At 40.7% G+C, this 15,036-nt stretch overlaps 2 protein-coding genes across 3 annotated transcripts in view; both read left to right on the forward strand.

Moving 5' to 3' along the window:
* Positions 1–8,543, forward strand: part of kansl3 (KAT8 regulatory NSL complex subunit 3) — a 340,892-nt gene extending 332,349 nt beyond the window's left edge. Inside the window, exon 23 of the transcript XR_004656523.1 lies at positions 8,459–8,543. The gene's annotated coding sequence lies outside the window, so the exon portion shown is untranslated. The remainder of the gene's footprint in view (positions 1–8,458) is intronic.
* ido1 (indoleamine 2,3-dioxygenase 1) lies at positions 3,593–11,562 on the forward strand. Of its 2 annotated transcripts, XM_034870899.1 has the most exons (10): positions 3,593–3,770; positions 5,358–5,453; positions 5,539–5,658; positions 5,763–5,881; positions 6,869–6,883; positions 6,963–7,062; positions 7,827–7,944; positions 8,873–8,924; positions 9,050–9,198; positions 10,997–11,561. In XM_034870899.1, the coding sequence occupies exons 1-10, from the start codon at positions 3,678–3,680 to the stop codon at positions 11,392–11,394; spliced, it is 1,260 nt and encodes a 419-aa protein (XP_034726790.1). In that variant the 5' UTR covers positions 3,593–3,677; the 3' UTR covers positions 11,395–11,561. The 2 variants fall into 2 exon arrangements, with proteins under 2 accessions (XP_034726790.1, XP_034726791.1); XM_034870900.1 differs by lacking the exon at positions 5,358–5,453 and having other exon boundaries at positions 3,599–3,770; positions 10,997–11,562.
* The last annotated feature ends 3,474 nt before the right edge of the window (positions 11,563–15,036 follow it).

Consider the following 15,036-nt stretch of genomic DNA (forward strand, 5'->3'; position numbering starts at 1 on the left):
TGAAATAAAGAATTATTTTGACTAATAAGTAAGATCAGAGGAATGAAAGTGATCAATTGTATTTGCAAAGAGCGTTGTATGGAATTCAGTCCATTTTTGTGGTAATTTGGTTAAAATTAAACCCATATTTCAGACATAGACATTTTTTAAAGTGGTGAGAGTTGACCCAAGGACAACGGGAGGGTTAAATGCTGCACTACATTAAAGTGATATTATTTGTTCTAGGCTATTATTTGCCTTTACCCACTTTATCCACATTACCGATGATTATGAATCAAAACTCTCATTGTGTAAATATTTTGTGAATCCTCCTTAGCCAAACCTACAAAGTCGCCGCAATATTAACATTGAGGTATTCGGTCAACAATATCTAATATTAGATTTTTTCCATATCACCCATCCCTAATGAAAAGTGATTTTGAATGAATTCCGTTGCTGGGAAACAGCCTGGCCCCATTGTTAACTTCCTGTCAGTTGATGTCATTCACATACACTGCAACAGGAAATCAACGGGCCGTTATAAAGCCTTCAAATATATTATAGAGCCCTCATGCATTCAGGCTGGGTTAAAGGGGCGCTGTGCAGTCTTGGCCATTTTTTTGGCCTAGTGGGGGGGCTCTATGTTTCTCCATAGAACCCCCCCCCCCCCCCACTACAGGTTTCACTACAGAGCCACCCTACAGGTTTTTCTATGAAGCCCCCCCTTACAGGTTTCTCTATAGAAACTCTCTTTCCTACAAAAAACATTAATTCTGAGAAAATGGAGGAATAGCTCATTCTCGCTGTTGCCGGGTAACAAACACAAACTAATAACAGATATACAAATATGTTACATTAAAATCACTTACATGTTCTTTTTGATCCTCATATGTCATTTCTTGCATATCATTAAAATCTCATATCATCCTCCCCCCCCCCCCCCCCCCCCCCCCTGGAGTTTATTTCCACTTTGAATCAGTGACTGTGACTTCACAGCCTCAGATGACGCGGTATGAGGAAGGCTCGAAATTCACAACAAATCAGAGTTGGTTTGTCGTTCACCTCGGTCACCCCGCGTTGCTCTGAAGTACGTCACACTACACGGTCTAACAATGCAGTCCTGTGTTGTCCATCTTAACTTTGTCCCAGGACCAGGACCAAGAGGATCACATTACAGTTGACCTTTATGCTCGCAAATGTTTGAGCACGCATTCATGCCAAAGCTGCACTGAATTTATTGTGGAAGGAACCCCATTGACAAAAAGCATGCTTCTGTCAACAAAATAAAAAATATAAGACATGTTCTATGGAAAAAGAACAATCAAATGAGGAGGGGATAGAAATTGAGTAGAAAGAACGAAAGAAATAGGAATTATAAATATCATGTTTGGCTATCTATGCAGTTCTTTTGCTAAATAACACAGGAGCACTTTCAGTGAAAGACTCATTCTCCCAAAATGCACCACAGAGCCCTTCCTGCATGTGGACATCAAACTTTATAACTCCTCCCTCTGGGTGTCTGACACACACACACACACACACACACACACACACACACACACACACACACACACACACACATTCACATCTGTATGTTATCTGTGTATTATCTGTTTTGTGCAATAACACCGGCTTGAAATGTGTGCAATGCAATACTCAACCGCTATTTCTATTATTATCATTATTAGTATCATTACTTTTCACCATTGCAACTCCTTACACAGCGTGTCAGCTTTCCAAAATGATGATGATGATGATGACATCAACCAGATCACATAACTGAATTCCCTTTTAACATGGTCCTGCAACGTCCAGTCTTCTCCAGCAGGGGACGCTTAACGTCTACATGTCCTTCAGTCCTCTCTTTAACCCTCGTGTTGTCTTCCCGTCAACATGCAATCTTTTGTCCTCCCGGGTTAAAACCTCTTTCAAGGGTTCTGCCGTTTTTCCCACTAGATTCACCACTAACCAATCAACTTAGCATTGATAGTTTTACACTAAATTCATCATTTAGAAACCTCATTCACAGGAAATTCTGCCTAATTGATAAGTAACAAAAAACGAATTGGAAATGACAAAATTATTTCAACTAATAGTTCCAACTGAGTGGATGATCATGGACTGTCAACGTTGAGTCAGGGTACTACTTAGAATGTAAGTACTATGTAAGTACAGATCTGATCCTTCCATTTCTTTGCGAAGCGCATTGTATAGAATCATCCGTGTTATTTTGTGGGTAATTTGCTTGAAAGAAACCCAAATTTCTGATGTAGAAACTTTGAAATTGGGTCAAATTTGACCCAAGGACAACAGGAGGGTTAATCCTGAGCCACAACATAAGCTGACATAAAAGCAAAGCACTGGGTGGAATATATTTTCTCCAAAATAAGAACAAATTAAGCTGAAGTAACACACAACACATAATAGATAATGATATAATAACATGTAACCAAAACTTTAGACTTGTTAAAAATGTTCTGGGACTATCAGCATTCATAAAAGCAGTCTTCTTTTAATTTTCAGTAAAGCAGATGTAGAGTCTTTTCTGCTGTATACGGTTGTAAATTTCAACTAAAGTTTTACAGATGAGTGGAATATAAACAGATTTTCTGCTCTGATGTCAACGTTTTGTTTTTCTAATGGAGGGAAATGCACCGTGGAAAGGATTCATGATTCAAATTACCTTTTCATTAACATTGTCATGACGACATTCTTCCTCCAGAAGGCTCACGTCTCCTTCTGAATGTAGAGGAGCGCAGGGCTCCTGATACTGTACCCTGGAAATCACAAGGAAGCTCTGAATCAACACAATTGCTTTGTCAATAAGTCAACATTGGTCAGTCATTTAATTGGAAAAAAGAACAAGATGTGTGGATCCTGACTGGGAACCCTTAGTGCGAGAGCAGTCGTGGTCATGAATGATCTGGTGCTCTCATGGCTGCCGAGAACATGTTGGACTTGAGATGGCAGCCACCACGCACCCTAACCTGGCAGCAGTGGTCCGTGGCCCAAATGCATGCCGGTCTCGGGATGAAACATGTACGGTATGGCGGCATGCTCTGCAAATATGCCTAACCAATTTTTCCCTAACAACTTGTACATCATATGGGAAAAACTGTGATAGTTGCAGAGGAAAAGAATGATCCCGTAGAGAAGACATCCTGTGATGTATCTTCATCAGAACAACTGAAGAGAGGGAAAAGTTGTCTGATGTTTCCATTTTTTAAAGTTATGTTATGTAGGTAATAGGAATCGGGTGTGAAACACCATTACTAATCTTGAAACCTTTTTTTAGTTGAGTTCACCGAATAAATGTTGATTTCCCCCCTTTTGCTCTATTGATTTCTATCCAGTCAAGTCAAAGAGACTGCGGGGCAATTACACATTATTATTAATTATTTCTGAACTGGAGCCCCAGAAAAACAACCAAAAAACAAGAAAGGCCGGTGTAACTTTTTTAACTTTGCGAAAGTGTAGAAAAGATCACTTCTACTAAAATGATCCACAACGTGACGCATACAGTAGGTATTGATTAGCCAAACTGAAGTTAGAGTTGTGCAATAGCAGAAGTGAGGGGGAAACGTTGTGTAACCTTTATTGACAGCAGCTTTAAAGCCACCTCCGTGCCGGAGTCCAGACAGTTTGTCTGAGATAGTCGGAGGATCGTCGCTGTCGGTGGGTTGTTGGATTTTTTTCTAATGGCTTCTCCTGACTCCGACCCCAAACCTCTGTTCTCTCTGGACTCGTACCATGTCTCCGAGGAGCTTGGCTTCATCCTCCCGGATCCCCTGGTAGGTGGAAAAGCCCAATTGATTAGTTTCCTTCTCTAACTTTTTACAGTTTCTCACATTTTACCGGTCATGATAAAACCTTTGATTGCCATTCAACTGAACTTAAATGTAAGTCACATCAAATGAAAATGGTGCTCACACAGTTATAAACTGTGAACTCATGACTGTTGGTATTGATTTAGACAAATTGACTAAGGGATGCTGACGTTTGGCATTGCTCCTGTTTGCTTTGTGTGATGAACTTTATTCTGATAGCCACGTGTTTACATAATTATATTTTGCCCAAGGTCACTGTGTGTGTATCAACATAAAACAATTAAATGCAAATTTAGGTAAGGAGGCTTTAAAATTAAAAAATGAAACTGTCTTAGATCAATCCATCATTTGCTCGTCGACCTTTGTTTTTTTTTATTGCTAGCTTTATTGCTAGCTTTTTTTATTGCTAGCTTGTAACTAAGCTAGCAGTCATTTCAAAAACGTTGTAGCTATCTATGGTTGATTTGTTGCTAACACTAGCTCTAAATACCATTCAACTGACGACCTTTGATGTGTTTGATGCTAACTTGTAGCCGTCAGTGAACCAACTTTGTTAAGTGGGTCCATTTTTACTTTATTGACATTACAGAAGTGTCTCGTTAGCATCTTATATGCTACTTGCTGCACAGTGATGCAGGCGTGAATCACAGCTTCACTCGTCGCAAAGTTGGCCAGTGACAGACGCCGCCAAGCCAGTGTTGTTGTAAGGTTAAAATGGTGCTGCGCTAAGCTAAACGCTAAAGAGGGAAAGTTGCGGATTATTAACCCTTCTGAAGCAAGTCATCCGGCAGAGATTTACCGACGAGTAAACAAGGACCTCCGGGAACCTTTTGTTCATCTGCATCTACGGCAGTACACAAAAATGTTCCCTAAAGTCACAAGCTAATGCTAGCGGTAGCTTTTGTAGAAGAACGAACAAGATGTTTTGGCGACTAAAATGTTCCAATTAACTTTGAGTTTTTTTAAGTGAAAACACGCAGTGTGGAGGTCAAAGCTTAAGATGAAAACACAACCAAAAACTACTTGAGGTCTATTTTAATGTCCACAGAGTTAGCATGGTTAGAATTGCAAAGCCTCTGTCCTGATTGACAGGTCCTTAATCATCCTCTGCTTAAATGGCCTATTTTAAAATAATTAGGCTTGGATAGCTCAGTTGGTAGAGCACCCATGTATAGAGAGGCCCGGGGGTCGACTCCAACCTGCACCCCTTTGCTGCATGTCATTCCCCCCCCCCTTCACGTCTTCAGCTGGCTTGTCGAGAAAAGGCCTAAACATGCCCCAAAAAAATCTTTAAAATAAATGGGACCAGTATTAAAGAAACTTGAAACTAGCTATTGGAACAATCAACTTATTATGAAAATGTTCATGTGAGGTAATAAATCAAGACTCATTTTCTCATAGACTTCTATAGAAACAGACTTCTTCTTGGAGTCAGTGGTGTCGCCCCTGCTGGAAGTTAGATAGCATGCAGCTTTAAGGCACTTGGCTTCACTTTTTAGACTAATTTCCATTCCACAGGTTTTTTATGATGCTCTGCCTTGCCTTTCAAAGGAAGAGCTTCCACCTTACTACCAACCATGGATGGATATTGCCCGACGAGTCCCAGAACTCGTGGACTCTCACGAGTTGCGCTCCCATATTAATGAAGTAAGTGAAGGACAATGAAATGAAAAAAGACAACTCACCATGTTTATGGAGCCATATGTTCACTGCTGCTGCTCCGTGTGTCCAGATGCCGCTGCTGAGCTGCCAGTTTCTGCAGAAACACAGGGAGCTACGGCTGGCCCACCTGGCCCTCAGCGTGCTGACCATGGGTTACGCCTGGCAGGAGGGGGAGAACAACACAGTCCAGGTGTCTCTGTTTTTGAGTTTTTATGTTTGTCACACTGCTCCCAATTGCTTGGCAATCTACAATTTACATGAATGCCTTTCCATCTTTAATGATCTTCCTCCAAGATGCTGCCACATAACCTGGCAGTCCCATACTGGGAGGTGTCACAGCACTTAGGACTTCCCCCAATTCTCACCCATGCAGATGCAGTACTTGCTAACTGGAAGAAGAAGGATCCACAGGGGTAAGGTAACCCTAACCATAGTTTTGCATTTCCAGACGTATCTTCACAGCGTTGTGGCTCCACCACAGATGCATTCTAGGATAGGAGAAAAAAAACACTTTGTGCATTTCTTTAAACCAATCCCAATCGTCTTGAGCGGCGTTGAGTTCTAGACGCAGCGACGGTTGGTCTGCAAAATAGTCTCAGGAAGGAACTTGTTTTACAGGAATATTTGCATGGTGTGAAAGAAAACTCCACATCCAATATTAAATGAAGTTAACGGCTGACACAATACAGTAACGTGAGCTATTTAACCCTTGTATGGTCTTCTCTGCGAGACCCTCTCGTATCCCTCGGGTCAAATTGACCCGTGACGTATTTGGGGTTTTAAAAACAATTCGGAAATAAAATTGTACTTTATAATCTTTGAGCAAATATTTATCTCAATTTCAAACTATTGAGATAACATGTTTAGGGAATGCATCAGTCTCTACTAGAACACACTTAAAAATAGAAGTGGGGTTCGTTTTTTGTCATAAAGTTATAATTCATGTTAAAAATCCACAAAAATGTGATCATTCTTATCTTGGAAAAAGTGGTCATTTCCAGAATAATTTTCTGAATTGAGTCAGGAATACATGTTTATCACAGGAAATAAGGTAAGGCCGTTGATTTTCAGGTAGAAAAAAAATGTAACTTGTGCTATTTTTCTTCTTCTAAAAATATGAAATGTGTCAATTAGACCCAAATACTATACAAGGGTTAAATTAGCTGGATTACAGAGGGCCTGACTTGTTGCACGATCCAAATTTTCTTCAAAACTTGACATTTTCAGCGTGTAGCTTGCTAGCTTGAAGTTTGTTGTTGTTCCCCAAAGCGAGAGAGAGAATTCGGACATCTTCTGGCTTTTTTCTGGAAATGTATTTCCATTGATCCAGACTACCCTAACCAAAAATACAACTCTGTTCTCGCTCATTTTCATGTCCATCTCTGCGTCTCCCGTGCCAGGTCTTTTGACATGGAGTAAGTACATTTTTACTTAATTCTTGTACTATAACATTGTTACGTATGCACGGGTGATTGTTTTACGTTGGTCTTGCAGGAACCTGGAGCTGCTGTTCAGGCTTCCGGGTGGAGACAGTGTGAAAGGTTTCTTTATGGTTACTCTGCTGGTGGAGCTGGCAGCAGTTCCTGCTCTGAGGGTACCCAATATTTATCTAAAAAAGACTAAATTCTTACAATGCGTTCTTCTTATTAACCCTCTTGTTGTCCTCGGGTCAAATTGTCCTATTTTCCTATATCAATGTTGTTTTTAATTACCCAAAATAAGATGATTGATTCCACACAACGCTCTTTGGAAAGTACACATCTCTACTTTCATTAATTTTGGGGCGTCTTATTCAATTTTATAGCATTTGAAGAAAAAAATTGAAGAGTTTTTTTTTTAAATAGTATTGAGTAAAAGTTGACATATTCCAGTCTGTGATTATCATCAACATCCATTCCTTTAATTTTAGTCTCAATAATTCCTAATTTCTGCTTTTCTAACTCAAACATTAGGTATAATTTCTTAAAAAATAGGTTAATTGACCATAAATTCCAAAATTAAAGTTAATAAGTTAGTGTTATGTAGTGTTGAAAATGTAAAAAAAAAGTGACAAACATTAAAAAAAAAACGTCAAAAGTGTCTTTGAGAAAGTAAAAAAGAGAAAGTAAAAAAAATTGATAAAAAGCTTTGATAAAACATTGATAAAAACCCTAACCTTTGATTTCCATTTTGATGGGAAGACAACACAAGGGTTAAAAAACATGGATTACTTATATTTGAGTTGTCGTCTGAAAAAAGTAATTTCTAAGTTGTTGTAACTTAGCCTGATGGGTATGATGGTTTGACGTTTTCAAGATTTGTAATCCCGCGATTCCACCGGATCTCGTGAAATCGCGAGAATAACGACCTGTGTTGCAGAACATTCCCGTTGTGATTAACAGTGTCAGGTGTGGAGACACCGAGGCTGCGGCCGCCGCCCTGGACGCCGTCTGCCAGGCTCTGCAGGACATGACCGACGCCCTCAAACTGATGCAGGGTAATCACTCTAATTTAAAAGTAGTACTATTTCCCTAGATCCTTGCTTGCAGCTATTGATGCATGCAAGGAACCAGCCCCCAATGGGTTTTTTTCTATTCAAAGCCCCAAATCTTTTAGTTTTTTAAATAAAAATTCAACTTTGTGTCATTTCCCACTCAGTCTCTCTGACTTGACAAATCAATGAAGCAAAAGATACACTCAGGGTTCACAATTAGCACCATCTACTAGCCAAATGTTGGTAGAATATGCAAATGGATGGCAGATTTGCTTCACTCACCAGCCAAAAAAAAACATGGTTATCTATTGAGTGGCTGGTAAAAACTGAACATTCACTAGCCAAGTAGCTGGTGGACGAAAACCTGAATTTTGAACCCTGAAACATCGCCATTCATTCTGATAGCTCTACTAAAAATAGGTTTCAAGATCAGTGATGCTGTTTACACCAAATTCCTACCCTACCTACGTTATATTACCTAAAAATAGTAACAGACAATTTGTTTGCATCATTTTAGGTGGCAGGAGTGAAAATGAGTCATCTTCAATATTTGTTGTGTTGTGGTTTCAGATCGATGAAGACAGTCGGAGAACAGTTAGATATAAAACAGTTAGATATAAAACAGTTAGATATAAAACAGTTAGATATAAAACAGGATGTCGGCTCTAGAGGATGAGTCTTTTCACTTTGCAACTACCATGTTGTGACCAAATGATGTTCAGATTTTTAGGCATTTTATTATGAAATGGCTTGAAAAATAGTGCACATAGCTGCCATACCCACCCCAGGGTTAAGGTTGGGTTGGTTTTAGTTTTTTTAATTTAGCTGGACCTGGGTAACTCATTCGGTTCCTTCATCTTTTAACATGCTTAAATGACTCTAAACTATTGTGAATCTGACAAAATAAATTGTTGATGTGACTTTTCTTAAGTGTACGTGGAGCCTTCGGTCTTCTATGGCATCATGAGGATCTACCTGTCTGGGTACAGAAATCTCTCCGTGTTTGCATTTGACTGACAAGTTATTTATTTGTAAAGTAAAACATGGTTTTTGAAATGTGTGTGTGTGTGTGTGTGTGTGTGTGTGTGTGTGTGTCTGTGTCCTGCAGGTGGAAAGACAACCCCTGCATGCCGAAGGGTCTGGTGTATGAGGGGGTGCGGGCCGAGCCGATGGAGTTTTCGGGGGGCAGCGCTGCACAGAGCAGCCTGCTGCACTGCTTCGATGAACTCCTGGGAGTCAAACACAAAGCGAAAAGTGGTGAGATGGGTCTTTGTCCTTTGATTTGTTAGATAACAGCTGGACCAAGAGGATTAAAGTACAGTTGAACTTTATATGTAAATGTTTGAACGCATGTATGCCAAAGCTGCACTGTTTTTTTTTTTTAAACGTATTAACCCTTGTGTTGTCTTTCCATCCAACTTCCCGAATTCAAGGTCAATAACCGTCATTTATGTAGAATTTTACCTAATATTTGAGTTAACCCTCAAATTGACCTGTTGTCCTATGTCAATGTTGTTTTTAATTCCCCAAAATAACATGATTGATTCCACACAACGCTCTTTGCCAAGCACACATCTCTACTTTTATTAATTTTGGGGCGTCTTATTACATTTTTTAGCATTTGAAGAACAAATGGAAGTGTTTTTGAAATAGTATTGAGTAAAAGTTGACATATTCCAGTCTGTGATTTTCATCAACATCCATTCCTTTAATTTTAGTCTCAATAATTCCTCATTTCTGCTTTTCTAACTCAGACATAAGGTACACAAGTGTTGAAAAAGGGACAAAACGGTAAGAAAAAGTTCAAAACATCACACGTCAAAAGTGTTGATTTTCAAGGGTAAAAAAAGCAGAAATTATAATTATTTTGACTAACAGTTAAGATCAGAGGATGAAAGTGATCAGTTGTGTTTGCAAAGAGCGTTGGAAGCAATCCAATCCATTTTTGGTGGTAATATGGTTAAAAAGAAACTCATATTTCAGATATACAATTTTTTTTAAACATTTGAAAAAACATTTGACCCGAGGACAACAGGAGGGTTAACTAGGTGTTTTGGTACCTCAACTTAACATAAGATAAGATAAGATAAAAAAACAACTTTATTTTTCCAACAGTGGGGAACTTGCAGTTTGCAACGGCAAAGAAGATAAGAGGAGAGACAGATAAGTAGCATAAACAAGTGTCATTGCAGCATAGCGCTCACTTTTTGTCGGGTAAACTCAACCGCCACGGCTACTAAAACAACTGACAGCTCACGGTGCTTTGTAGCCGGCACACGGACACCTTTTGTCGGGTATATTTGACTATAAAGACCTTCTTACTCCCACGGTGTCAGGAAGTGATGCTTGGTCGGGGGCCTTCAGCGTCAGTCAGACGCAGTAAGCGTGAACGTTGCATGTGTTGTGGAACAGAGCTTAGCTAGCTAGCTAGCTAGCTAGCTGAGCATCCAGCGAGGTGACGTATAATGTGTAAGACGAGAAACGTATTGAGCTCACTGAGCGGTTTCACACAAAACTAAGCGGTACTACGACAACCGGTGAATTTCTTTAAATAGAAAATCATCTTTTAAATGGAAAAACGTAATGTATGTAATTCACTCGCTCAATTCAAACGGGATCAAAAACAATTCATCTTTCCCCGTACACACACACACACACACACACACACACACACACACACACACACACACACACACACACACCAGAGTCTGGTAGGACCATGCAGGCTAACAAACCCGTTCATGAGAAGGCCTTCATTTTTTTTAAATGTAATTGTTAATTTCTCATACTGCACTGTAACTTCTATATGTGTATCTCATATCTGTCCTATTTTATTTTGACCTCTTTTAACTGCTTTTTAATGTTTTATGTAAAGAGCTTTAAATTGCCTTGTTGCTGAGATGTGCCCCACAAACAAAGCTGCGTTGCCTTGCCTACAAGGTGCTTTAATGAGCAGAAACTAGCAGCAAAACGATGAAAGTGGAGATAAAGTAGTTGACATAAATGCAAGGAGAAAGACAGAGAAGGACTCACTGTGATGCTACTTGCCCGTTAGGTTCCTTCCTAAACCGCATGAGGGACTACATGCCGCCCGCCCACAGGCAGCTGATCCAGGACCTCTCGTCGCAGCCCCCCCTGAAGACTTTTGTCCAGCAGCAGGCGTGCGAGCGGCTGCACCGGGCCTATCAGCGCTGCGTCACTAAACTGTTGGCCCTGCGCAGCTACCACATCAACGTCGTCAGCCGCTTCATCAGCATCCCCGCGGCCCGCGCACGACAACTTCGACACCAGAGGGGGGAGTTGGAGGCGGAGATGGTCAGCAGAGCACCCGCGGCGTTGGAGGAGAGGGGCACTGGTGGATCTGGCATCATGACCTTCCTTAAGACTGTGAGGGACCAAACAAAAGACGCACTGCTGCCCGAGATGAGCAACGAAATAAAGCCACACAGCTGATGTGAGCCGTCATCACACATCAGGATACTACTGTACAGAGAGATAACTCTTGTTATGATTTGATACTATAAATACAATTGAATTGAATTTAATTGTACATCACATAAAAAGGGCAGTAAATCAACTCTGATTGCTTTTTTAATACTTTGTGTCAATTTGTGTATTTAGCCCAGGTCTTAATAAAATGTCCCATGGCATGAAAATGTCACTTTATGATGTTTTTTAACATTAACATGAGTCTCCCTAGTGGTTAGAAATGGTGATGGGCGTAAACCGAGTCCTGGGTATCCTGCTCTGCTTTTGAGAAAACAAAAGCTCAGATGGGCCGATCTGGAATCTTGCCCCTTATGAGATCATAAGGTTACCCCCCCCTTTCTCTGCTTTTCCCACGCAGAGAAGTGGCCCACACATGAGAGAGCTCTTGGCTTTTAATTGAGCAAAGTGGCAATTGGTTATGGCCAAACCCTCAGCCTCTGCCTATGCCTTTTTCTGATGAGCAGGTGGCACCTTGCACGGCAGCCTCGGCCACTGTGTGTGAATATGTGTGAATGGTGAATTCTGTACTATGTAAAAGCACTTTGAGTAGTCGTTGAGACTAGAAAGGCGCTCTATAAGAACTGACCATTTACATATAGTATTTTTGTTGAATTTAGGTCCCATGACATGCCCGTGACAGTGAGATGTTGCCGTTTCTAACGCTAGAGTTGGAATCAAAGACAATAGCAATGCAAAAATAAGCACAGCGGAAAGGTCAGATAGGTCCGACCTGCATGATTAACTTAATATCTGAAATTGTTACAGTTATGACAGAACAGAAGTAAATAAGTTTGCTGATTTCACATATATTCTCGATTCAAATCAGCGGCCATTTGTCTCCTCGGATGGGATTTCTGTGTTAGCATGACGGTGATTCGGTCTATGTAGATGTGAACAGCTCGTTCAAAGCTACAAAAGCACAACAATTCTCAGTTTAAGGGCATTATACACTCAATAAAAACACAGATTGTCCATCTAGTATTCCATTTCTGCCTATGGATCCTGCTCAACCACGCACCGTACTCCTTTATTAAACACTTGTATGCATTGTGTGCATTAAAAGGACAGCAGAGTGAAAGTGGGAGGCCTCCATCGCTTTGTCTAACATTGTTGTATTGTCTAGCTTTGTCGCGTCTGTAAACAAACCTTGGCTTACGGTATATCGCCATGAGTGATAACCATCAGCCAGTCCAAACCATAATTCAAACCAGTGCCTTAACTTTGCATTAAAGTCAACCACTAACATCCTTCTTCAATCTGAACAGGAACGCTAAAAATGCAGCAGCTCCAGACCCACGTACCTAGAGGACATTTGGACATTAGACAGCTGAAGTCACTGCTTTCAACCCCCTTACGTACTTTTTGGGAGAGTACTTTGGAGATTCAGGTCAAACTCACTTTCAGAAATAAAGAAGCTTTTGTTTTCTCTTGCTGGAAAATGTAGCAGCGGTTGTATTTTAAAAACACACTAAAGGTTACTGTTTAAAGTAGAAATGAAAATGTACAGAAGCTGTCAAAAAATGATTGTTTGGACAGAATGGATACTGCAATACCTCGTGAAACCATGGCAGGGCACTGAAAGGAAGCAATATAATTCACACCAAAACAGTGTCTCACAGGGTTTTTTCTTTAAAATGCTGAACCAGTGGGCACAGAAAGCATGAAGGACGCTGCTTTAGCATGGTCACAAAAGGAGTAGATAACAAAACATGGCCGGAAATCTGACTTTTATGCACATGAGTGCTTATATTACTATATAGTGCTATATTTTTAGGCATTTTATGCTTTTATTTAGACAGACAGAGAGGAAAGTGGAGAGGGGAAGAGATGCTACAAAGGGCCCAGAGCCAGACTTAAATCCTGGGGTGTTAGTCTGGGGTGGGGGGGGGGGGGTAGACTGAGTACCCAGGAGGGCCCAAAAAGATGCTGGCATGAATATCTGTGGATGTGGGGAGGGGCCTGTGGAGAATGCATTTTAACAGGGCCCGGACATTCGAGCAAGGCCCTTGCTTGAACCCTAGTTGAGGACTGAGCCCTAATGGTATTTACCCTACCTGGGGAGTCCCCTTACTTCTTATGGCATACTACCTCCTCATGTGGTAAGTATGTACGCACCCCTAAAAACACCTGCATGAACATGAGCGCTCGCTCCGAACCACATTCAATTCATCTTCTCTACCAGTGACTCCCAACCAGGGGACCTTCTGCCGTTGCCAGTTGCCCTAATAAGCTCTAATTTGAAATAAATAGGAATTATGATTTGATTCAGTTTTCTGTAACACCTAAACGTAATGTGTTGCAGTGATGTACGAGCGCTTGAAAACTAGTTAGCAAGCGAGTGCAGAAGTCTGAACAGAAAGCCAACAGATATGACTTAGCAGTTTACATGATTAGCTAAAAATGGTTCAAATAGTTGACTAAAAGTACCGTTAATTAATAAATGGTTGACACGTTCAGCTCCACTCCAAGTAGTATAGTCTAGGAGTCAGATTGCTAATAAAAACGTGGCGTTGACGGTTCAATTGTGTGAGAAAATCCAATTTTTACATAATTAATAGAAAAGTTTTCCAACTGGAAGAGACATAAGGAATTAAAGAAGGTGTAGGTGAGTTCATCCAACAAGGCTGAAGGGGTACTAAAAGGTTGGGAACCCCTGTTCTGCCCCCCCACCCCCGCTAGCCTGAACTCCCCATCGGCAGGGCCAATTGGAAAGACCGCAGTTCTCCAGCAGCAGCGGCCATCTTCTTTGTTTTGAAGTAGCAGGGAATTCACGTAGAACCGTCGTAACTCTGCCGTCACTATGTTAAGCCCCGCCCACCTACTCTATACACGATGTGATTGGACTAGAGTTTTTACTTTCCAGCTCGAATGCCAACGCAGAGTTGAAAACAACCCTGTCTGCATATTACATTTGTGCCGCTAGGGTGCGTCTAGATGCGTCTAGGCTACACCTACACCCCTGCACCACTTATGCAATAGGAAGGTACTTTTTAAATGTCTGAGTCTTAATTGGTTGCACGTTTTGGTATAAAAGGAGCTTTACACAGCTGAATATTCTGTATTTTTAGAGCCTACATCTCATGTAGAGTAATGCTTTGTGTTGTCATTTACATAAATGTAGGTAGCTAATATACAGATACAGATATAATACCATATACAGAGGCTCAGTCCTCGACGCAGCGGCCGCATGTCGCTCCCTTCTCTCTCCCCTTTCATGTCTAAGCTATCCTAATAAAAGGTATGTATCACACCACAGTCAACTTTAGTTAAAATGTGCATGGCTAAACTTTGGAAAACTACTCACCCCAGTGGCTGGTGAGCATACAAGGTAATGTCTAACCATGAGTGTACGGTATGTAATTAAATGCATTTAAAAAGAAGTTTGAAGTGATATATTACCAAGATGTGCAGATAAATATAAATGCACCCGAGACTCATTAGATGTTCATGTCCTGCAACTGCTGAATTAGGGTACTTGGCTTTTTGTGGTCCAAGAAACAATTTATTCATCATTAATAATAATCATTTCATTTGACAGCAAAGTATCGACAGGCTGGAACCTGTTTAAAAAAGAATAAGCCTTTGTTGTGTCTTTGCTCTACAGAG

Source organism: Etheostoma cragini, chromosome 5 (genome assembly GCF_013103735.1).
Source record: "Etheostoma cragini isolate CJK2018 chromosome 5, CSU_Ecrag_1.0, whole genome shotgun sequence".
Classification (NCBI taxonomy): Eukaryota; Metazoa; Chordata; class Actinopteri; order Perciformes; family Percidae; genus Etheostoma; species Etheostoma cragini.

Excerpts from the sequence above, each read along its gene's own strand:
- ido1 (XM_034870899.1), top strand. The coding sequence starts at position 3,678 with ATGGCTTCTCCTGACTCCGACCCCAAACCTCTGTTCTCTCTGGACTCG. Across the intron at positions 5,454-5,538 it reads TGCGCTCCCATATTAATGAA|ATGCCGCTGCTGAGCTGCCA; the intron begins GTAAGTGAAGGA and ends CCGTGTGTCCAG. Across the intron at positions 8,925-9,049 it reads ATGAGGATCTACCTGTCTGG|GTGGAAAGACAACCCCTGCA; the intron begins GTACAGAAATCT and ends TGTGTCCTGCAG.